At 31.7% G+C, this 26,566-nt stretch overlaps 1 protein-coding gene across 1 annotated transcript in view; it reads left to right on the plus strand.

Moving 5' to 3' along the window:
* Positions 1 to 26,566, plus strand: part of LOC139696854 (diacylglycerol kinase theta-like) — a 216,056-nt gene that overhangs the window by 156,452 nt on the left and 33,038 nt on the right. The window contains exons 4-7 of the mRNA XM_071595734.1: positions 5,305 to 5,407; positions 5,822 to 6,042; positions 7,878 to 8,040; positions 23,370 to 23,564. Coding sequence (XP_071451835.1) covers positions 5,305 to 5,407; positions 5,822 to 6,042; positions 7,878 to 8,040; positions 23,370 to 23,564 — 682 coding nt within the window. The remainder of the gene's footprint in view (positions 1 to 5,304; positions 5,408 to 5,821; positions 6,043 to 7,877; positions 8,041 to 23,369; positions 23,565 to 26,566) is intronic.

The following is a 26,566-nucleotide window of genomic DNA, read 5'->3' on the forward strand; positions in this document are numbered from 1 at the left end:
TATCTATATTCATGCCTATGCACAGCAATATTTGAGGCATGCATGCCATTAATGTGTGGTGAAATACTCCTTTGTCACCTTAACAGTTCATTGTATTTTTTTGTGGAATGTAATTACAATTTCATTTTGTTTTGTAAGTTTAACAAAATTACACTTAGCAGAAAAGAAAATTTTGCTTGTTCCTAAGATTTATGGATGAAGACAGCTTGCAGCAAGGTGTTGTACAGACATTCCTTGTGCCATTAGGCAAGACCTCAGTTTTTAGCATTATCAAATGACTAAACTTAAAGTTTGCCTTGAGTTGCATTGTACTCTTAGGTGGGCTTTCAAATTAAATTTTAATTTCTTTAATACCTTGTGAAATGAGTATTGTTTACTGGGGCAATTAGATTTGAACATTAAATGATAATAATTTACAAAATAGTGGCAAAGAGTTTTTTGTTTCATAATTTCATATCAGACTACCACTGGCTACCTATTTTCTAAAAATGCTCATCATAAATTGTGAGATAAAATGAGATATATGGCTTATAGCAGAGAGCCATTCAATATAGTGTAGAGATACCTCTCTATATTTATGCTGTGCACATAAATAATCTGCTCTGGCTTTTTTCAATCACTTGGAACTTATTTCAAATAATGGCATTGTATGAAAGAAAACAATTCTCTTTTTTCAACTTTTCATCAACTTCCCATGCATAAAGTATTGACTTCACTCACCTTTTAAGCTTCTGTGGTGCCAGAAATGTCATTAGTCATGCCTGCCATGCCTGATGCCGATGCCTGGTGTTTTTATGGAATAAGTACTGACAGCATTTTGGATGCCATTCGAAAAATGTCATTGGATAACTTAAGTGTTAAGGAATAACCCCTCCGGTTTTTCAGATCATCACCATAAATGTTTATTTTTCAATTGATTTCATAATATTTTTGGCTTATGCAGAATGAGAATTTTTTATAATTATTGGATAATCCAGGTTTCAATATATAATATAACTTATTCATTGAAACTATGAAAATGACATAATTATGCTACTTATTAGTTTTTTTAAGTTTAGTGATGATATATCTCATAAAAGGATGTTCTTCATATGATTGGGTGATAATTCTCTGAGTGCAATTTTGTGAGTTAACAATAATAATGACGAAAATGTAAGTTTTTTATTGTCTTTAATAATCAAAATGCAAAACTTCTGAACTACAAATAATAAACTTGGGATAAATATAGTTAATATACTTTCTAATAAAAATAGAGATGTTCCATTTCTTAATTAAGTAAGAAGCTGTTTCCAAAAATTATTGAATGCTCGAGAGGGATAAATTCATGATTCGCTGTTAACATTTCCTGATAAAATCTGATTAGTAATTCAGGTGTCTTTTAATATTCAATCTCTATTTTATCATTAAAACAATTATTAAAATTTGCATTAAAACAGTGCATGCACATTGTTAGAGGTATTTATTCATAATATTATTTCTTATCTATTATAAAAAGCTGTTAGACTATAGTAAGGTTGGGACATTATAATAATTTATTATTAGTGATGAACTGACTGGTAATTCACTATTTAAACATTGATGTATACTTATTAATTCACTTTATGTAGCAATTTCTAAGGAATCAGTGATTCCAATGTTGTAAGGGAGGCCTGTACAGAAAATGATTGAAGATTGAATCAATCTTTCCTTAATATGGATGTATTTAAGGCACTGTCTAAAGCATTACTAGGTGTAAAGTCTTTCATAGTAGGCATAAATGAGGTAAGACTAACTGTGCAGAGCCCACTAGAATTTTTATGGCACGACCATGGTTTCATTGAAAGGCTGATGTTGCCTTGCGATGAAACTATGACGTGCAATAAACATTCTAGTGGAATATGCATGGTTAGTCTTCCCTCATTTATGTCATGGATATATTTGTATGACGTTGCTACAAAGTTTTTTGTGAGATATATGGATGGCTAGAATTGAAGCTCTTCACGCTGAGCAGACTGAAGAACTTTCGTTATAGGATAATTTTCTGTACTGCATAGCACAGAAAACTAACTTTTTAGGGAAATTCCTTATTGCACACAGTGTGGAAAACCTTCAATTCTAGGCATTACTTGGTGCTTTAGCCCAAAATCTGGGAAAACTTTTATTGACAGTTGCCCAAGTAGCCATGAATTGATCCAAAGGGTATACTAAGAAAACATAAAATCAATAGTGCAGGGTAAAACGAAATTTGAAGAACTAAATTAGAGGTGCCACTTACATTTGGTATTGAAGTTTAATTTGGTATATATTTTCTAAGTGCATAATTGTGTGATAATATCCCTTCCTTCCTTTACATCCTCGCCTACCTGTTTTCTCTGTCATTCTTTGGAATGTGTTTTGTGGTTTCATGTTGACATATATTGTATTGTCATATTAATTTTTTGTATTCTACCTAAGCAGAGAGTAATTTAGAAACACTACAGGCCGGGAGAACAACATATTATGTGAATACTTAAGGGATTAAATATTAACATAAACAATACCTACTACTCGCAGTCACAGAAAGGGGTCGGAATAAGCTCTTATGGCAGGATAAATCTTTAAAAATAACTGAGCTCTATTAAAAGTTATTGTAATGAATTTTAATCAATTATTGGTACCAATTTCCCTTTGATTTATGTAACTTGCCAGACAAAATTATGAGGAGAATGCTTTTAATCAAATTTTCATTTCCATAAACCCCTAAATATACTTCAACCTAAGAGGTTAACAGGATTAAATGGGAGTATCAAATAATTCTATTGGATTGAATGGAGTAAAATTTTACGATTTTGTGATTTTCTATGAGCCATATCTAGGAGGAAGATATAAATGTATTGACAGCATCACTAAAGCCTATTTTCTCAGTGTATGGTGATTTCCTTTCCTCCCCAAAATGTATTCATGTAGTACTTAATGTTTAAATAAATGAAATTTTTAAGGATAGATTTTTGTAGCACCAAACTCTTTCGTACATGTTGTTAAGTCAATTTCCTCTTAAGGAACAGAAAGCATAAAGGCTCATCATTCCAGGTGATTTCAAAATAAGAGTGTCTCATATATGTATACACACCCCAAAAATGTAAATGAAACAAAATCTTAAAAATTTGATGCTATGATAAGTTCTTTTTCCTATAATATTAATCATGATTTTCCTTTTTTTTCTAAAAAATTATATGGTTTATTTTTTAATGAAGAATTATTCTTGAGACTTGAAACTTAGTCTGATGAATTAACACTTCTTTTCTATTGTAGTTTTATGCAATTCAAAAGTTAAATTGTCATCAATAATTTAAGTCAGATAAATTGTAGTTAATAATGTTATTGTAAAGAGACAGACTATTTTCAAAAATTTTTTGATAAAAAATACAGTGCTTTAGTATGATAAATTCTTGTATGTATTAAAGTTGTTGCAAAATAAATTTGTCAAAACAATGTTGGCCATATTTTACAGCATGAAGAAATAAATAAATGAACCTATTCAAGAACTTAGATATTGTGCATAATGTGAATTTTTATTCTTGAAAAATTTAAGGTTATTGCACTGCTCAGATTTGTATGAAGACTTATAATTTTTCATTGTACACTTATTGTGGTATTAGTGAAAATTTTAGGGCATGTACTTATGATGTGAAGTTATTTTTGATAGATCCACCATGTGCTATAAAGAGAATTCTCAGGAGGGGTTCATCTTACTAAATATGTACATAATAAAGTCAATTGAATCCTTAACATTAGAGGAAATGTAGAATGTTACTGCATATATTTATAAATAGTATAAAAATCATTTAGTTATTTTGTGTGATATATTGGCTGAATCTCGAAAACACATTCATATTTCTACAGCCCTGAGGATATTATACATGAGCGAAATTCTCTGGTGTTGACAATTGACGTCAACCAGATGGCCATCACCATGGGGAGAAAATTAGGTAGTGTTCTTGATTTGGGGAAAAGTGGGTAGGAATCCTTCCAGTCCTTCCCATTTCCACATTCTCTCCTTTCCCTATGAATACCCCCTCCCACATATCCACTCAGTCTGCCTCTTTCCTCATCTTCAAACTAAAATAATCTTCTATCTATGGATAGTGTCTTTTCATTGACCTTTTCCTGCATCAAGAGTTCCGCTTATATTTCCAGCCATCGGTGTGGACACTTTTGACCCATTTCTCAAAGCTACTAGTCATTTTATATATCCCTCTAAAAATAATAATGGTGTAGTACAAAATATTGGAGTTCACGTGTACCATGAAAAAAAAGTAGGCATGCACATTTTAGAACAGATTTTTTGTCATTGGAAAGCTATGTATGCGTTACTAATGTGATCTTTTAAATTGATTGCTAGCTTTAGAGAAAAGGATGACTACAGATTTGGCTTAAGACAATTTTGTATGTGAGTGATACCTTCAACTATTGTGGTAATATAAACCTTTGGGTATTCATTATTTTGGTTTTTTCTCGGATGTTGTGCATTTATGAAATTCTATAAGTAAGTAGACTCTTAAATGTCCCTCTCTAATGCTAATATTATTTTTACTAAATTTGTAGGTTTATGGTTCAATAATGATGAAAGATCTGTTCTGACAAAGGTTATTTAATGAGGCTACTTAGCATTTTAATGTAAATCCCCCAACATGAACTGGATATAATAATCTCAAAATACTACATATTATGTCCTGCTGTATAACATCAAATTACAGTGTAATATTTCTGTATCTTCCTCAACAGTTTAAATGGCAGAATATATTCAAATGACCAGCAATAAGGCAGGAATAAGTAAATATGTATATGTTTTCCTTTAGATACTATGCTAGATCAAAACATCATGTTCATATTTCTCAATCATGGTGCAGCTATTTTATGTGTGCTAGTGTCACCTTAACTGTATAATATCCAAGTGGCTATTTACTATACCATTACCGATTATGGTTAGTTTAGGTTTTCTTTGTAAAATATTTTATATTTCAAATGCTTACTTACCTCATGCATCCAACACATTACTTCACCTTGCATAGCAAGTCAGCGGGTAGACCTAATACAGTGCACATAATTATTCATCTATAACTAGAAGTCTTTTTAGTTGCTACATATTCCTAGCTGCTACAACATTTGTATTTCTCTTAGTCATTAGTTAATTTTTCAGATCCCTAACCTAATTCTCATTCATTGAAATAACTGTAAATAGTATTTTCTTTTATAATTATTGTTTTTTGATCAGCACAGCATAATGGTTAATAATGCATTTAGTTCGCATGTGTTAACTATGGATTATTTTTGAATTTGCAACAGAATCCCGTGGCTCACTGCTGGTCAGAGCAGACTCACCATAAGCGTCGATTTTGTAATGTCTGTCGCAAGAGGCTTGAAGATAGTCTCTCCATTCACTGTGAGAGTAAGTACTGCTACTTCTACTTTATTCATTAATTTAAATAAGAATCTACAATAAAAGTGTTTCAGTCACTGAATTTTGGCATATGATGGAACATTTTACATGAATCAGAATAACTTTTGTAATCATTGTTGAGCCTATCAATTTTTAACATCACCTCATCCTAAACCCTCTTAAAGCCATATTGCAGTGTGATCAGTTGAGGTATGACTCATTAAGTTTCACTGTTACTTTCTTTTATTGCAGAGCACTTTAAGTCAGTGTTCTTTTGAAATATAAATATTAAGAATATAAAATAAGCATAGGAATTAAAGCTGTACCACCTCTCAAAATATTTACCATTATTGTTCGGCTCCTTTTTTATTTAGGGGATATTATCTCAACTGTCTTACCTTTTGCTTTCTTTGCTTTTCACAGTCTGTGAGTATTTTGTTCATGTGGAGTGCCAAGACTTTGCAGTGCCAGATTGTAAGGAAAATGCCACGTACCTGCCAGGGAAAGAAGTGTCGTCGGTGGTGCATGAGCACCACTGGAGGGAGGGTAACCTTCCTTCTGGGGCCAAGTGTGCCCTCTGCAAGAAAACCTGTTGGTCAGGAGAGTGCCTTGCTGGGATGAGATGTGAATGGTGTGGTATGACCGTGAGTATCCATGTTTGATCATTTTCACCATCAGAACTAATTGGTATATACTGGAAGGAGACAAATAAAATGATACCGTTTAAATATTTCATTTACACTCATAAGATTAATGCTGTGAAGCTTGTGTGTAAGGATATTAAGATATTGTATCTGCACTCTATGAAAGAAAATATTGACTATGCACTTTCATTTTTCATGGTGATTAGGATGTTAGTTTTTTCCAGTGCCATTTCAGTATCATTTCATTTCACATCAGTAGTGGTCAATCCATTCTGAGCTGAGGTGTAACATTTTTTAGATATATGTGCTAGATTCATTTATTTTACACCATGTTGAAATAAGAAAGATTGATTTAAGAGGATGGTATTGTCAAAACTTCCTATGAGGAAGTTTCATATTTATGGCTCAAAATAAAATTCAGTTGGCCATAGGATTAAATGATACTGTTATTTTACATAATGTGATTTGTGGGCAGCCTAATTCCTATACCTTGAAGTCCCACCATATTTCCTAATGCAAATTTGGAGGAGTATTATTCCCCTTCCATTGACCAATGATATATGCTAATTCTCTCATAAATAGTTTAGTTGTGCATATTTAAAGACTAGTGTATGCTGTTATTATACATAATATTCTCCCAATGTGAATCTATGAAGTGTCTTAATCACAAGTGCCCACCTTTTTTTTTGCAGCAGTTCACACAAGTTCTTTTGACATTAGATTTTTATGGTAATGAAGCTGAAGTGGGACTCAACAAACAAAATAATGAATTCATGTAAATATAATACATTAACTATTTTTCACTGAATAAACGATTCCCTTCTGCTTAACAGTGTAGTATCTAAGTCGGATTCCTCCTAAACTCTTCATTATCCATGGTAATGGATGCATGATAAGGGAGGGCTCATCGAAAAACATGGTTAACCAAAATGAATGGAAAATATGGTTATCATATAAATGGATATATGTATATAGACTCTCCTTTTTCATTCCTTGTGCTTTATTCAAGCTTTTTAGCAATGGAAGGTACATTTTTTTCTATTTTCAGCCTTTTTTTTAAGGGTGGAATTAAGAAGGTATTTTCCTCAGAAAGCTGTCTCACTAATGTGGCCAAAAACAAATGACTGGAAAAGGATGAATATTGATAAAGGTTCACTAATACAGATTCGTAGTTGCCAAAAAAAGCAGCATAGATAGTTCATGACTTATTCGTTACATACTAAAGCTATGTATTTACCTGCTTAAAAGGAGAATATGGAAGTCCTATGGTTTATGAATGTTAAGGAAACGATAATGGGAAAGTATGGATGGTAAAAATATGTTTAATTTAAAACATTGAATACTATTGACAACTTTCCATTTTGTGATATTCAAAACTTAAGAAATTCTGGGTATTTCAAACTTGTATTTTTTTAAAAGTATAATAACTTTTCAAAGAATTTATGCATCTTTACTATCACAATTTTATTTAAATTTTGAGGTACCAGGAAAAGAATAGTGTGGATAATGAAGAGTGTACTGTATCATGCAAACTTCCAGTATATGTGTATATTTATGCATAAAAGGTTGGTGCCCTAACACCTCTTATCACATGCCCTTGTTGCAGCTTGCACAATATTCTGTAGATGCTTAACTCTTAGCAATGAATCCCACAAAATAATTTGCCCAAAAGTCTTTAATTGGCTGAGTGGAACGAAATGCCAGGCCAGATGAGGCTCAGGAAGTTTGTTTTTGCAAGTTTTAAGTATATATATTGTCTTCCTCCTTTACAGAAGTTTATTACCATAAATGCGTCTTGAAATTATTGTCAATTTCTTTCTTGTTTGATTTCCCAGTGCCATTCTGTCTGTCGAAAGAACATCCCCCCTGAGTGTACCTTTGGCCAACTTGAACCTATTTACCTTCCTCCTCATGGAGTTAGCATACCCCGCACTGAGGTTCCCATGGAGGCCATTATCGGGGTTCAAGTTCGAGGTCGTGACCCTGCTGCTATCTCTCGTAAGTCTCCTGCTGCTGCAGCTTAAACACCCAGACTCCCCAAAGTTCTTAAAATGAGATTTAAGGTGAAGCAGATATTTAGTGCTTCAAAATTTGCATTAATTTTATGTAGGTGCTTTCAATTATATTTTCAAAGCCATGGTAAAGTCGAAAGCACCTGCATACAGGAATACTATGCAAGAAATTGTTTGAAATTCCGTGGAATGTGTAGTTTCATTTCTTCCCCCCGATCAGAATTGTCTTGAGGGAAATATTCTTTATATATCTGGATTTTAGTTCATCACTTAGATACATTAAAAAATTTAGTTCAAATGCAAATTTTCTTTAATTTTTATGGCTTAAATTGTTTGTTTTATCATTTAGCCTGATTGTTTGAAACCTAAGTAAATAATTAATTATATGGAAAGAATTATGGCTAAATATAGTCCATATTTCTAATATCTATAATGGTGAGTTGTCTGAAGCTGTGAGTTTGCTATCTGTGAAGTGAAATAGTTGAATATTAAGTTATTCTGTTATCATCTCTCAGAAAATTGATTTTATTTTATTTGTACAGTGAAGCTTAGTGTACTGTAATTCATTTAAGTGGCATACATTCTCCTGTCAAAAAATTTGAACAATGATGTATCTTGTTTTGCTTATTATAGATATCCCACTATGCACAAATATATTATTAATTTTTCACATTGGAAAATGTAAAATCTTATGCTGCAATCTGATTATTCTGTGATTTCATTCTGCATTGATAAAAACAGATCTGTAATCATGTGTACATTCACGAACCAGGAATTTATTTAATACTATTCAAGAACTAGAGCAATCCCAAAAATATATATGTCAATGAAGAGAATCAATTCATTTTTAATACTGGTATATTTTTTCTATAATGACATTGTTTCTAATACTTGATGGCAGGAGAATGAACTCAATACTCAAAATACCTTATTACCCTTCACATTCGGCTAGTGTCATGGCGCTCGATACTTGAACAGCATATTGTGTATAATGTTAAAAGTTTGATGCTTGATTTGAACCAAGACCTCCATGAGGTCTATAATAGTCTATAGGTCTAGGGATAGCAATATATCCTGACAGAAGTGGCATTGTTGACTATCCATCTTTACTTCCTGGTGAAGTGAGCCGACTGATTCTCTAAGAAGTATTCATGTCACAGTATTCTAAACTCTGCAACTTTCCTTTAGTTCAAAGGAATTATTTGTGAGTATAATTACAGGGTAAGATACAGATACCTGTACGTATTGTTTTGGTAGTACTATAGCTCCTGAAGATTATTTAAAATTGGTTTTACTTCAGAGTTCATACATGCATTATAAATTAAGCATATTTTACTACTCTGCCTGATTATTTGACCATGCACACATTCAGGTATGAGTTAATGATGAAAGAGGATTTTTTGCATGGACTTCATGGAATATGGTTTAATTAAGCCTTTCACTTCATATTGACACTTTCAAGTCTATTTGTAGATAGGATAAGAATCGTGAAATAAAGACATCTTTTCCTTTCTGTAAAACCATCCATAGGCTTGGTAAATCTAGGTGAGATAATATATACATGTATGTATATATGTAGGCCTTTAAATATCAGTCATTGTATTTAATTATTCTAGCCTTGTTTGCTCATTTTAAGGATTATTGAATTTATCATTTCTATTGCACCAAGTGTTTGGCATAATGTAGCTCTCATAAATATGCGTATTCATACTATTGGGCAGAAATTAATAAATCAAGAAGTTGATGGAAATGTAGGGATATTATTCATTATTGCCTTTTGTTCCCCTGCAGTAGGCAATGGCAAAACAAGAGACCATATCCCAATCATTGCTACATGCCCGGTGGAATACAAAAATTAATTAAATCTTTTTATGCATCACACTATTGCACCACCTTCAAGTTCATATTGATAGATAACATTAAGTAGTTTTATTTTATCACTCAAAATTTAAGGAAAGAGTGCCAGAATGATTTGCCTAGCTGGACAGTCATTCACTGTAGAGGTAGAACTAAGATTTCAGAGGATAATTCCACACAACAGACCTAGAAAAATTACCTTAGAAGTGATGTGCATTAATAGTGGGTAAATTGAAGAAGAGTTATAAGAAGAGGGTATAGTTGTTACTACAGATTAATGAATTCAGCAGTCACTGGGGAGTGAAGCTTACATTTACATTCAGTGGTATTGGGGGTGTTTTAGTCCAGTGAGTAGAGCAGTTGGCCACTGACCAAAGAGCTGGGCTGCAATTATATGGGATGCTTCCCAATTCACTCAGCTGTGAATTTTTTCCAGTATAGGGCCTTCCTGAGAAATCACAGAGAAAGAACTGGTCCCATGCAATGATATATAAATTTCACACACTATGAATAGGGCGTAATATTAGGTGAGTTTCACTCTCACTTATCAAACCAACATTTGGGTTGATTTTTGTGGCTTTGATGTCATCATCAATTAAGTTTATGAAAATTTACCCCGCTTGCGACTTATTTTTCTTAATCAGCCTGAAAATTGACATGCCTGATTTAAATAAAAGTATTGAGTATCGTGATTACTTTAAAAGTAAAAGTATTGAATATTGATCAAAATTATAATTCTCAGATAATTATTGTTAAGTTTTAATATGTACTAAGCTTCTACTGTGATTTATTTAAAATTTTATCATAGTTTAGTAAAGTCAGAAAGCCATGCAGTCTTAATGCTATATCATGCAATGCTATATACTTCTGTTACTTATCATCATAGGAATTGTGATTGAAGAAGGAATGAAACTACAATTGGAAGTGCATAAATTGATGAAATATTGCATACCAAATTATATTTTGTTGTATACTTGGGATAATAACATTAGTCATAAAATTTTACTGTGCACATGCTTAGTGCAATTGTAAATTTTCTTTTGCAGCTAAGTAAAAAGACCTTAATAAAAATAATGCAACAGTTTAGCAAATATTATGCCATAATTTGAAAGAGTTAAAGAGGCCTATAAAAGTTCTAGAATTAAGATTTAACTGTAAAAAATTTTATCTGTATGATAATATGTGTTTACTTGCCTGAAAATTTATTGGTGGCATAGATGGTATCAATGAGTTAATTCTTGAAAATATAATTGCTGAATAGAAAGAATTTTCCAAATCAAAGCTTTATGGTATATCTGAGAAGTCTATTCAATCTTTGAAATAATTTAAAATACATGTGGCAATATTACTCAATGGAATAATCAAAGGTGCTAAGCATTTAGATAAATTTGAAATTCTGGCAAGTGCTGGATGATTTAGAATTTTGCTTTCACGGGTTGAAGAAATACTTTTCTGATGATCCTAATAGCTTAATCATCATAGTAATTGCATAACTAACCTCAGATGTTCAAGAAAATCAAATACAATAATAAATTACATGTACAAAAATATTATAATATATTAAATGGCCCAGTGTTTTTTTTCTAATGGTCAAAATTGCAATGGTTTTTCTTTTTCCATTGCTTATGAAATTTTTGACACTTTAGTTGTGCATTAAAATACTCTGACATTAAAATTTCAGACTTTCTCAACAATATATGTCTAATTGATGTTCAATATTTTTAATTGTAACTGCTAACCCAGGTTAAAATTGTTATTTAGTATTTCTTAGAGAGAGAGAGAGAGAGACAGTTTCACTTCAGAACTTCTTTTACTATTTTGTCAGATGCAAGGTGATATTTTTCTTCTTTTACTTTGTTAATTATTTGTTTTTTGAAGTTGATGCTGCTTGTTTGTAGTTCGGAATTATCTTTTCATGTCAGAGTTTTTGCACCATTTAAGTTAAATACGCATGTAATTTCAACATTTTTCCTTTTATATTTTTATGTAGTTGAATATAAATGATTATTAATTCTTCCTACTTAGGCTCTTGGTCACGCAGGAATCATGATTATTAAATTTATCTCAAATGCATGGCAGATATTTGGTAGATAGGTATATTCCTGCTTTCTATGAAGTAGTACGTGCATTCCTGCTATTTCATGCATATTGTTGCTCCCGCCACATTTTCAGCTTAAACTTTGCATGCTAGTTTAACTCATTGCCTTACTATCAACTCTGATGTTCATGTTCATTAGGAGAATTAATGTCATGTGTTGTTGATTTTTCAGATTAATGTGTGCCAAAAGCCTTGATATAAAACTAAGAGCTGAAATTATTGACTCATTTTCATAATCCATCTTGAAACTTCAACTTCCCTGAAAGCATTACATTTCTTTACTCTTTCTGTATAGGTCTATCAAAAAATGGACGAGTTATTTTGTTAAATCAAATCTGGCCAAGCTTGGTTAAGTTAAAATTCTTGTCAAATATTAGTAGCTTTTCCTTTAATTCTAGAATAATTTGTTTACTCCTGTTTAAGTTAGATATTTTGATCACTCCAGTAAGTGCAGGCATTACGGCATTATATAGTTTTTAAAAATCTTGTTCTGGACTTGTTGTTATGATTTGGTGTAACATATTTGGAAAATATTAGTCATCAAAATTGAAAAATATTAATGGAAAATCAATGGAATAACAAGGAGACATACCTTGCATTGTAGAATATATATCTATTGTGCATTATTCAAGTGCATATTTCTTTGTGCTGTTAAGTTTAACATAGAAGCCTATTAGGATTTGTTTTAGTCATTACTTTTTTATTCTATATGTTACCTATGTGTGGTAATCATCTAACGTGTTATTACTTTTATAGCAACTTTGATTTTGGAAGCAAGCAATGTGGGTTCATATGTTGGGATCAGTTAGTATTGTTTTTGCTATTCATTATCCTTAAATCATACTTTTACAAATTTATGTGCATAGTAAACTCTTGGTTATTTTTTGTGGATAAATAATATGAAATTAAGATAGCAATGCCGCTAATATATATGTCATCTTTCTGCAAAAAGTATTGAGAAAACAATGAGCTTAAACAGCTTTCCTTTCTGTTGAATAAAATATTCATAATTGGGGTATTCTTTGATAGATTTCAAGCTGTATTTTTATCCAATCAGATAATTTTATCCTGTGTGACAAGTTTTGTTTTAAAAATAGTTAAATACATATTTGTCATTAAAAAGATTGCCTACGATCCATGGTGGAGCCATTAATTGCCATAGCATAGCTCTACGGCAAATCTTCCTTTAATTACATGCGATATTCATAAGCTTTATGACAAATATCTATAGTAGGTAGGGTTTTATTTTCTTCTCATGTATGTTTTTGGTTTAATACTGATGTACTATTCAAGAATTCTCGATGAGCTTAGTTACTATGGTTGTTTTTAGCAGCATCTTAATAATTTTACTGGGGTATCTCATCTTACATATAGATGATTTCTTTTTGGGATAAGATGTTTTTTATTTATTTTTGAGCATATCAGTTCATGTTTTTTGTGTCTCCAGGAGTCAAATATATAAATACTACAATAACTGAAAGGAAGTAAAAAAAATGAAAAAGGTATAAAGAGAATTTATTGTAAACAATAAATATAATGTTATATTTGAAAAAAAATTAAATTTTTTAATCATCTTAAGTATAACTTTTGGAATGATATGAATCAAAATGGCATTAGAGTAACTCTTGTTAAAGGTATTTATTTGCTGCAAATTAAAAGAAATATGTGATGCAAGGTTTGAGTAAGGATAGTACTAATTTGAAGTATGTCATACCCACTGCATATCAATAATCACAATTTATAAATTCTACTTTTTAGATTAAAATTTCAAGCACGGTGCCAATTAGGCTTCTTCATATTTATAAATTCATTACTTAGTTTCCACGTATTGTTGACATAAAACACATAGTTCTTAAGTAATCATTGATTACTAGTATAAAGAAAGACATCCGGAACATTACTCTGTTATTGTACTGTGGCAGGGTTATTTGTTTTCCCCGAATGCTTTGCTGCACTTAGAAAAGAAAGTTCCAGCTAATGCAAGTAAAAAGCTTTTGTAATGGGACTAAATTTCCTATTCTTCTTATTTCTATAGTAATTGAAGCTCATTGAAAATTCTTATAAAGCACATCAGTATTAAACCATAAGATAAATGAAAAGAAAATAAAATGCTACCAACTACAGTGATTTGTCATAAAGTAATAAAACCATATATGTCCAATTTATGATGCCTGAAAACCAAAGAGTAAAATTTTGAGTGCAGATTTTTAGCAGTATTTTGTATGTACATCCTTCTATTGACTTACTATATTTATCTCTTCTTATTAGGTTTATGAAAGATGTAACAGAGCTTTCCACAGACTTGTGTGTTAATATTTTATGAATTATCTTAATTTTAAAAACATTTCAGTTCATATTAATATTCTATGGCATAAAGTGGTTTTCAAAAAATTCATAGTGAGTTTCACTCTATTTTCAATTGATTCTAATCAGATAAGATCAAAACCCTCAGTATAATGACTCAAGCCTTAAATCATTTGTAGCTCATGTAAAAAATCAAAGTTGCCTTCATCAAATTAATAATTCATTGCTAGTAAAATTAACACACACCGGTATTGAGGGCATAAACACATTAATACCTAATGGTAAAAAGTAGGCTCCTCTACCCTGTATACAAACACCAGCTATCATTATTTACGGTAAATAACATAGGAATTTTTGGCATATGCTTAGATATGATGCTAACCCCTTGTTAAAATTTTACAAGACATGAATCCAAATGCTATGAATTTGCTATGTGAAGCAGCTGGATGACATAAATCAGTTTTCCTAAAATAAGACTAATATTATATTTGGCCAATGAAGTACTAATGACTTGTGTATTGTAAGACCTCATCTTTAGCACCATTAATTAAGAGTTTGCTGTGCTTCCCTTCATTCATTTCATTGCCCTCACTCATTACTTTCCTATTATTCATGAAGCTATCTATCATTGTCTCATGAGATCCCGCAGATTAGGTTACCCTGTTCACGCTCAATAGTTTTTTTTGGGAAAGAGAGAAAGAGAGTGTGGGCTAGCTATTCAATGGCCCGAAGGTCGATACTCGGTTAACATTTATAATGGCTTTGGCCACACGCTCTGCTCCAACAAGCGGGCGACCTGGCTATTTCAGGGGGGGCTGAGGCAAGAGGAGCAGTTGGAGGAGGGGGTCGGGTCTCGACCCTTGTGAGGCGGTTGTCCCTAGTCCTTCCGAGAAGCTGCAAGGCCAGCTGCCATAACTCTCCCCCGTATCTCAGAGGTACACGTCATGTCTCTGTGCGTGGTAGCCTCTCTCCACCTTCCACTAATTCATTCTTTTGAAGGATTCTTTCTTAAAAAAAAGGTTGCGTATACCATTTGAGATATTTTTCAGAGCATAACCTAAACAGGAGTGGGTTGGGCAGTTTGACATTGTATTTTATTCATTTATGCTTTGGGAGTGGTATTCATTTGTTGATGTAAAAATAAAAAGTATCTGGGTTTTCCATTGCTGTCACTAGGAATAATTTATCATCTAATTCCTTGAAACTCTTTGTGACTTGGTTGTTTGACTAATAATTAACATACCATCTGATTTTTGGCTCTTACCAACATTAGTTAATGAATTAATGGTGGAATATTGATGTTTTTCTTCTGGTGATTTGTTTTAATTATAAAGATTGTCATTTATACTATAAATATAGTCTCTTGGAATTCATTGGAGGAGATGTAATTTTTCTGTATTAGTTTAATTTTTTCTCTTTCATTTCATTCTTAGAATAAATTAATTGTCACAATGTTTCACATGCTAATTTGTTCCTTGACCACATAGCTCTATTACTCAGCTCTAACTCCAGTGCATATTCATTGTAATCTTTCCTTTAGACAACTAAATACTTTTCTTTAGAAGGCATTTGATACTTGATGGGAATAAAGTATGAACTGTATAAATCATATTTTCAGGAATGCTTTGCAATATTTTATTGCTAGCCATAGATTAGTACTTGGATGAGTCATTTTCCACTGAATTAATGAACTTCCTTTGTCTCAACTTGTATCACAAGAGGGGGAGCTCAGAATTTTACCAATTAGGTAACCGAATATTCTTTCATTTAATGTAGAAGGTATCTGATGTTTTCTACTAGGTAGGTTGCTATAAAACAGAACTTTAAATAAGAGAGACTTGATTAACTCTTCATCATGGGAGGACATAATATATCTTACTTTCTAAAAATCTAGAGCTAAATATGTTTCAGGAAATTTCAGTTTTTTGAAGCAATGCATGGATACATGTACAGTACATACAGAGAGGATGTCTAATGGCATGACCTTAAAAATTTAAGAGAGCTGACTCCGTATTTAATGTAGCAATGCAGAGTTGGCTAATTTCACCAAACTTGTTATAAAAATGACTTAGATAGACTGCATAGTCAGGTTGAATTTTTCAATCTTTTGTTGAATTGCAATACCATGAAGCAGTAGTATTAATTGTTACTAATATTTCCTGAATATTAGTTAACTAATTTGAAACTTCAGTGATTACTGTTTACAATTTTTTTGCATTCTGAATTAATTTGGCCTTGTGTGACCAATTTCAGATTGATATTTAAAAATCTAGGAATGAAAAAGGGTATTGAGAACAATTACTGAAAATATCAGCAGAATTAGTGGTTTGACCAATTGCAAAGTCCAGACAACTTTTTTCTCAATCTATCTCAACTTTTTGGCACTAACACCAGATATACCAGAGTAAAGTTAAAAGAAATCATTCTATCATTTCAGGCTTCACTTCGTGGAAATATTTAATATCCATACTAAAAAGAAAGACTCGTACTTTTCCACAGATTTGTGGAAAAGTACGAGTCTTTCTTTTTAGTATGGATATTAAAAGAAATCATTTAAATTAATTATCATAATGCTTCATGCACCAATTTATTCCTTGACAACAGAGCTATATTACTCCAGCACCTATCATAGAGACTTAGAAAATGAGCAATATTATAGTAACAAACTTCTACAATTTATGATGGAAATATGGAAATTTATTGGTGTCTGTAGGTGCAGCAACATGATCCAACATTGCCTCTACATGAAGATGTTGAAGTTTAATTTTAATTTTCAAAAAGAGCTATAGTTTATTGAACATTTGATATACATCCAAATACCAATAAGATTCTTTTAGGTAGTTACATAGCTTGTGAAGTACAGAAATTTTATCTCATAGGGACTAAGTTTGTATTAAATTACCTTGTTCTTTATTCAGTCTGAAATGGCACCTGATTCTACATATGAAAACATAATGGTACTATACTATGTGATAGGATCTTCCTGATTTTTCCTCGAACTCACATTTATGTTCTTAATTTTGTATGTCATCACTCATAATCACCTCTGCTTGGCATAACACATTCCTGATGCTAGCTTTGTTTATTTTCACAAGAACAAATCTAGCAGATCATAAATACCTTTCTAATGTGTTTCAATTTCAGAGAAATGGGGATTGCATCAGAAATGTTTCTACTTCATGAAAAATATATTATTACACTCTAATTCTTCCATCTTTGTCACTTTTGTTTAGCATTAGACAACTGATATGCTCATAAATTATGAAGCTCTCTTCTAGTATTTTGCTATATGATCTTATTGTAGGCATGGGAAAAGTTTTGTATGCTTACTTGATTTTCTTTCTGGTGTGGTCTGATGAAGTTGCTTCTACACCAGGAATGTTTTAAGAACAGCATACCAAAAATGTATTCACCCCAAAGACTGCGACTCTACTGTTTTTCATTGTGCATTTTTGTTTCCAAACTCCACTGATGGCAGTCTATGTTTTGCATTTTGGCTGGGCTGAGATTTTTCCAGTATTTCTTATTGAAATTGGAGATGATTATGGAAAAAATAGCTTTGAACTCTCTCTTCCTTCATATTTTGTATACATATTCTACAAAACTCTGATTATAGTGTAGATTAAGTCCTACAAGTAATAGCGTACTGCTATAAAATTGAAGAGGAACGAGGGAAAATGGATAAATCAAGACTTAGCTTTTGGCTTTTGGTATCCATATCCCATGAACCAGAGAAAAACTCTAGTATTGATTTTTCAAGTCATAGGAATGGAGTTAATCTCATTTCCATTTTATTCTATTGGGATTATTTTGGAGTAATTTTATCACATTGTACCTCCTCAGTATGAAATTTGACCTTAAGACATGGACATGGACACATTACATTCTATACCCTAGTGCAGAATACACATTAGTCATTTGCAACTATGATTTCACTACAATTTCTGACATGATCAGGAAATTGAATAGTTTTCAATGATGTAATCGTTATTCATTAGGGTGTAATGGAATGTTTGATATCTTGATCAAAAAAGGCAATGTGGTAGCACCATGTTCCCACTTAGCAGAAATTTGCCATCTAACACATTGACTAATGGTGATTATTCATTCAAATTTACTTGCAGAAAGATCTAATTCTATCAACATTGTATGAAAAAGAAAATATATATTAGTTTATGGGTGTAGATAAAGCTTTAGTTCAAGGATTGCTTTCAGCATCAGGTTGGGGACCCTTGATTTAGTGCACTTACTGATCACCGATCATTAGACTCCCTTTCTCTGATTCTACATTCAAGTGTACAGAATAATAGTTTATCAACAGTGATTAATTCATGTTTTATTGTTATTATTGATTTATTTTTGTGATCACTTATGCACCTATTATGAGGTAAATAAAAACTCTGTATGGCATTATGAGGAAATCACAGCAAAATAATGTGATTTTTGGAGGTATAGCTATTGTTGGTAATTTTGTTAATTCTGTTAAGCTATTTTTTTTAGCTCAGAAAAGTGAGATTACTTTTTGTGTATTACTGCTCAACTTAGTTGCTTAAGTACCAATTAAAACGATTAGGCCACTTCAGGGTACACCTATTGCTGTTTCAGAATATACAAGTTTTTCAGTGCTACATTTCATTTTAAATATTAAATTAACATGCACTGTTTGATGAAATTACTTAAAATTTCAAATTTTCATTGGATGGTCAATTTTAATCAATTATATAGTTTATATATGCAAAAATTAAGTGATCCTTTGTCAATGCTCCCCCATAGATTTTAATGAATGGTATGTAACAAAAAATAGGTGAAACTCTAGTATTAGAAATGAAGAGATGCTTATGTTGGAATGCTGCCAATGGTGGATCCTAAGGTCAAATATTGCTACCATTGCAGCCATGATGATCAGTGCAACTTGCATGAATTTAGGCTAATGGCAATGCCCTCATTTTCAAAATATCTGTTGAGTTATACAAATACCCTCATAGCTGAGTATTTTTGCTGGCTTTAGCACTTTAGATAATTCCATTACATATTGTTCCCAGCGTAGCATGTTAGTGATGATGTTAAAGCTTATGTCAGCTTTTCATGTTGATTACCAAGCCATGAGATATTTTAATTTTCCATCTGCTATTAGAATCTAACAAAAAATCAATAGGATGAAGTGGAATGGAGAGACAGGTAATTTATAGTTCTCTGTTTCGATGAAAATCAAGTCTGAAATTCCTTTTGTCATTTTCCTTCTTAATTTCTCCTTTCTTTTAGTTATTTATAACGAATTTTTTATAATAAACAGTCTGACTTTGTCTGTGCATTTATCAGGGAAGACAGACTTTCTTTCTCATAAAACCTAGTTAGTTTTCAAATAAGTTAACACACAAAATATGCATCTCTCAATGTGCATATTTTGGATTCTTTTGTTATGATTGAATAATTCTTCTTGGATGTCTAACATTTGAATTGAACTAATTAAGAATAATTTAGCAGCTGTTTCACATTCCATTGCTAAGTGGCTGCATTTATTGTATCTATAACTTTCTAATCATTAACATATTGAAAATTTTTCATTATAAATGTTTCTTTCATCTAAAGTGTAAAAGTGTCACCCACAAATGGTGACACATATAAAGGTTGTTCTTAAAAATTTGGAGTGAGTCTAAATTGTAGAGAAATGTATTGTTTATAATTTGAATACCTTGTATTTTTTCTCACTCTCCTGTTTATCATCACTTTTTATTCTCTGGTTCGTTTTTCTCATTCACCCTCTTTACTTCTTCTCTTGCTGTGACTTGCATCTCACGACAAATCTCTTCCTTGTTCTCCCCTTCCCCTATTCTATCTCCAACTGCCGACCTGACTGGACACTCTAATGCAGTTCCACACTGGGATGTCCGGTCCAAAGTTGATGGTAGGGGAATGTCAATTTCGGAATAAAATATCAGAGATGTGGAATGTGCCCAAAAGAGAAAGAGAGCTAAGATATAAACGTCATATTGTCATTCAGGAACTTATTTTGTTGCCCCAAAAATCAATTATGTTGTACATGTGCCTATTTAATTACTGCTGAGGATTTTGATGACAAAAAATAATATCTATTTAAGTAGAATTGAATTGAAGAAATATTTTTCGGACTGCCACCAGACAAAAGTGGAAGTCATTATAGCCAAGTTAACTCTTAGTAATAGTCTTAAAGAATCATTTCTGTGGCTACTTTCCTTATTTATGTTGATGACACAGATATTCTGAATAAGATGATGATATTTCCCAGATCTCAATCAAGGTTTGTAATAGTGACTTATTTATTATTCAATTCAATTTATTGGAGTTACTTCTGGAAGTATTCTGAAAGTTTTCATTTTGTTCTATTTAGTCCTTTTCACTTGGATCTCTTTCTCTTAATTCTCTGTCATGTTACTTTGGGTTCAATGAAATCAATTAATTTAACTCATTTGTCAGCCTTTTCAATTTTCCTACTAGCATTCAGTTAAGAAGTATATTCAACACCTTTGATTTTTGCATAAATTTTTACGTCCCTCCTTCAAATAAGTAGTTAATAATGTTCAAATCATTGGATCCAAAGTGCCTGAGTGTGTAGATTAGCTTCAGTGTCATAATTGTTGTAACAAGCCATTGCTGTTTGTCACTTTTCTTGATGTGAATGTCCTAGCTACATCAAATCCTAATAAAGGAGGAAATAAAATTTATTTGACTAATTCCCATTCACAAAATTAAAATGAAATCACTGAATTATTTTTTTTAGCTTGATCTTAAAACTGGAATTATATCCTGATATTTTTCATTTGCTTAATATGAACCTATATTCCCATTGTAAAGAAATTTGAATTTTTAACTTGAAGCAAAATGGAGCGTGTGTTAAATTATAAAATTAAAGTAAATACCAACCACTAAAGGAAATAAATAGTGCTGAAGAAAGTAGCAAGTAATGCCATTTTACTTAGACAATTTCATAGAGGCTCGCATATGTTTAATGTATTTATTTGCTCCCAGAAGAGTGTGATGATTACACATTTAGTTAATATTTTCGAATTTATAGTCAATGAAAAGGTTGTAGCCTTCCTATACAATGCTCAGTATGGAAGTTATGACACTAGCCAAAAATTAGCTTGAGATTTTATCATGAAACACATTCAAGAATGGATGAAAGGTAACCCATCACCATCAACATATCACCATGAAAATGTCATGCTGCTGACAGGTTGTCGATAAAAGTATTTTTCTTACACTTACAATAAACTTATTTTAAATTTCCTTCTAATGATTAGTGATGTGCTCCTGTAAAAATTACAAGTAGGTAGTCTTAAAAATACTTGATCCATTGCTTTTGACTTGGAGAGATGTTATACTTCTGCATGTCATGAAGCTTATTCCCCATTAGGCACATATGCAATTGCACTTATTAATACTTTTTCATACTAACATTTGAAAAATGCATGATGGTAGTAAAATATATATGTACTAATATAAGAATGTTTTTTTAAGTAATTAGTTTATAAAGGTTCTAGTTGATTTTGAATGATGGCCATTTCTAAGACTAATATTTATTAATGTGTTGATTTTATTTCTCTTGAAAGTAATACATTCAGTTAATTGTTGAATTCAACTATGCTTTTTTGCCTTATGTAATGAAAAATTAAATCTAAATGTGATGAAATCAATAACAATTACTAATTATGTGTGAATCATAGGGATCATCATGATTGAATATATAAAAGTATATCTAATAATGTCAGGATGGATATGTTTACTTTGGCCACCTCAGTAATAAAGGCTAGCAGTGAACTTTTCAATAATCTTATGTGATCATGTTGACTAATGTGAAATATAATTCTAAGCATGATGTCAAGTTAGACACATGAAAATTGTTTGGTTCCCTTTGGAATTTATCTTTATGGTTCTTGATTTCTTTGAATGATTTTTATTTTTATAACAACTATATTGGAATATTTTAAAGGATAGTTTACAAGAGTGATATTGCCCAAAATTATTTTCAAGGCATAATATTCATGCATAGATTATTTCGATGGGGTGTCCCTAAATATTAATGCCATAATCACCTTAACTTGTATTATTGCATGGTTAACTTCCATCCCTATGAATGCATTTATTTTTGCATGTGATTTATTACAAAATTGTTTTAAGTAACTTTAAAGCATTATCTTTTACTTCAAATTAATAAATTATAAGTTCTTGAAGTGGTACTGAAGAAATATTAGCATCATTTTGGCAAATTGAAACATTGACAGAGTTAATTATCAAATTCAAAAGTGTTGATATTAGCCAATGATAAAAAAAGATCTTTTAGGTATGAATTGATAAAATTGCCTGACTTATTAGTAAATCCTATATAATTTTAATATTAAGGCTGAAAATATGTCGAAATGTCGGTTCCAATTTCGGTTCTGTTTCGTGAAAACTTACTAATAAGCAAATGTGATGCAACATAGTGCATTGTTCGTTAACAATCACAGTACTTATGTATCAGTCTTTGCAATATTGAAAAAATGAGCACCTATCTGCCACATTCATGATTAATGGTAATAGTATTGGTTGTCTGATAAAGAAAATCGATCTCTCACTTTATGCTTATCTTTTTCTTTTCTTGAAACCTTTTCCTCCCAAACCAATTTTCCTCTTCCATTATAAAAATTTTTATCCTAATTAATTTTTGCCTTAATTCTTCCAATTTCACCAAATGATACTTTTCAACCACGTCAAATTCCTAAAATCTGCCCTTCCTGACAACCAAAATTTCTCTGTCCATTAATATAATGTGTTGCAACTTGCTCATTAAAAAAAACCTTGCCATATTCAAAATCAAATACCTTCAATCTTCTAACCTGTTTGAAAATTTTATATTATTAATGATACCTAAATTCGACTATCCCACTATGTTATTTTGTTTTACCCACTCACCCTCACTGTGACTACCCCCTATTGCATCTCAAACTTGTTTATGTCTGTACTTCATTGGTAATCTCCATTTCCCCATCCCACCCCTCTTTGTCGGTTGTTGCACCATTACGATTGCCCAAAAGTAGCCCGCAGCATTTCAGAGGAGTTCAGTAGTGGAGATACCAGGTGTCGAGATGGGGGAGGAGGAGGAGGGGGAGGAGGAGAAGATGGCCAGGCAATGGGGCCTCATGGCTCTTCCTCTATGTCCTCATCATCTGCACCCCATGGGCAAGGCGGGAAGGTGGATAAGGCAGCGAGGGAGAGGGAAGAGAGGGACGAAGGTCAGTGTTACAACTAGCATCAAATCCATTAGTTCTTACCTCAGGTTGGAGGGCACATTTCCTGGATGAATGGAAGATTGTCAGCCATGAAATATGCACAGAGACATTATAATAATAAATATATGTATTTATTCCACTTAATTGAGCAATTTACAGAATGCATGTGCAATATTTAAGTCTTCAAAATTAAATATAATTTCCATAGAAGAAATCTGTTCAATGGTTACTATCAGTAGCATTGAATTTTGAGGCAGTTGGCTGATGGAAAAAATATATGATAATTGTACAGTGTATGATCTATTTACAATTTACAATATCAAATTTGTTCTAATTGCACACATATTAAAACAAATGAAAAATGCATATTATTATAAGGACAGATTGATTATTCCCTATAGTTTCAGGTTTCACTTTATGGAAGTATCATATTGGAGGGCTGTACTTTTCCAAAGAATTTGGATAGGTTTGGATATTTAATTTTGTGGAAAAGTAGAAAGCCTTCTGATATGAATACAGATTGATTAGTTACATAGATATTTTTGTTAAAGTTGAGTAAGGTTACTTTTGTTTTCTATGCCAAACTATTGGATAGGTAGGTGACCTTAGGATTCATTTAGTACTAAGCCATATGGCTTATGAGGTTCACATATTCTTGATGTGTAGTAACATTCCATTTCCTATGTTACATGTGGTATCAAAGGAAGATCTGGTTACAGGAAAATCTCAGACCTTCAGTTTAACTGGTAGTATCAAGAGACATCTTTTGGATTTACACAGGAGACCCTCATCCTAACAGCCTAAATATCTATTCAGTGACCTCTATTGAGACAACTATTATCAAATACATATGTGCACTTCAAACCAGTTGGTTTACAGTATTTGGACATATTAATTGTTACTCTTTAGGGTGTTAAGTGCAAATTATGAATGTCTAAAGCAACTGCTACTCTTATTAAATGCATCAAGTGCCACATCAGACATACCATCACAGGTTTTATATTCTGGTGCACAAGAGTTATTTATGTAATAATAATAATAATACTTTATTCATTTTAAAAATGGTACAACCATATTAAATGTCGTCAATATAAGTATTATTTAACATATAAACATACTTTCTTAAATGTGATGAAGATTGTCACAAAAGAATTCATCCAATGAGTAAAGTGGGTGAGCAAGTAACCAGGTATATACCCTATTCTTGAAACTCTGGATACCATCTGATTTCAACTGAGTAGGCAGATAGTTACACAGTCGTATGTTCATATTGTGAAATGTGTTGTAAGTTGATGACAATCTACAATAAGTAGTATTTAGATTCGATTTACCTCTTGTGGAATAGTTATGGAGGTTGGATCTTAATTGTTGTATCTTAATCTTGTTGGATCTTAATATGTAGTTGTTCCATCAGAAGTTTTCCAAAGTACATATCACTTTTATCCTGCTTATAAGGATATAAAATAATATCCAAATGTCCTCTTCGTTATTCATCTGTAATTTTTAGGGCTCTAGTGACTGGTAACATTTGACAGCAAATAATCCAAAATTAGAATAAAATCTGTTGAATATTTTTTACTGTTTTTAGAGAGGGATCATTTCCACATTTTTTGGTTTCAGCACGAATTTGGTTCTCTTCAATTTGGCTCCTGGTTTTAGTTCCACTGGTTATTTTAAGTGAATTGGTATCAAGCTATTGACAGTTGCAGAAGTAAGCAATAGATTGGCCACCTTCAAAGAATTGATCACCTTATTAGAAGTTATATGTACAGTTCATGTGAAGTTTCACACTGTATATTGAAAGTTTTAAATGCAATCGATATAATTATTTAAGTTTCAAAACTAAGACAACATTATGGATAATTTATTGGTTCATGTGCATTGTAGGAAGCATTTATCTTTATATAGTCTATTGAAGATAACAGCTTTCTGCATTTTATAGCACTTTTTTCAAGCAAGCATAAGAATATAGATGAAAAGTAGTTTCTGAAAATTTCTTGATGAATAGCAAATTTTTTCTAGTGCAAACAAATATCAGGATAAAAACTCTTAAAATCAGTTTTTTTCTGTTTTGATAAACTGAAATGAATGAGTTTTACTGTTTGAGGATTGCAACAAATGTCATATTTGAATAAAGTTAAGTATTGTATAATTTACATAGCTATATATCATTCTACATGTAAATCCTTTATCCAATATAATATGTGTAGTGCCTTGTGCATAGCATTTCTTAAGCTCGTAAGAAGCCATTAATATAACTATGACATAAAAGGAGCAGTATTATTACTTCTCATGTTTATAAAAATATTTAGTAAAACTTGAAACTTCAATAGGTTCTGAATAATCATGAACAAATGTGGACCACATGTCTGTATTACAGATTACATTTTGTGACTCAAAGAAGCATAAGTACCATAGAATCAACTAGGATGCTCCTTGACTATCTCAAATAAAATGGAAATAATCATCATGAATAATGAAAATACCAGTTAATCCACCCTCCACAAAAATGTAGGCATTGTGCATTGCATTATGGTGTTTTTTTTGCTGGCTGTAGAATATAATTTTTGGTTATGATTAAGAACAAGTCATTTTTTATCAATGCTACCCGGATTACCTGGCTTGTAAAGATTATATCTGATGAACCTTAAGAGATACTGATATATGTAAAGTGCTGCACATGTAATACATTACAAAACAATATCAGGTAGCCTGTACTGCAGGAAACAAGATTTTCCCATAGCTATTTGTCATATGAGGTTTCTTGAGTTTGAACTTTTTAACCTTTAAACCAACTCTGGATCTCTATTGAGGGTGTATTTACCTGTTCCTAAAAATGATGGGATGAAATAATTGACCCACCGGAATGAAGAGTAGATGAAATCATGCAATTATGAAAGGCTATTGCACATTGTTTTCAGCACTTTCAATGTAACAGTCATATAGAACTCTATCATGCATGAGATAAACAAAACTATGTGAGTGTAATTGGCTTTTGTGCATAA

Source organism: Hetaerina americana, unplaced genomic scaffold (assembly GCF_022747635.1).
Source record: "Hetaerina americana unplaced genomic scaffold, ioHetAmer1.1.p SCAF_7, whole genome shotgun sequence".
Taxonomy (NCBI): domain Eukaryota; kingdom Metazoa; phylum Arthropoda; class Insecta; order Odonata; family Calopterygidae; genus Hetaerina; species Hetaerina americana.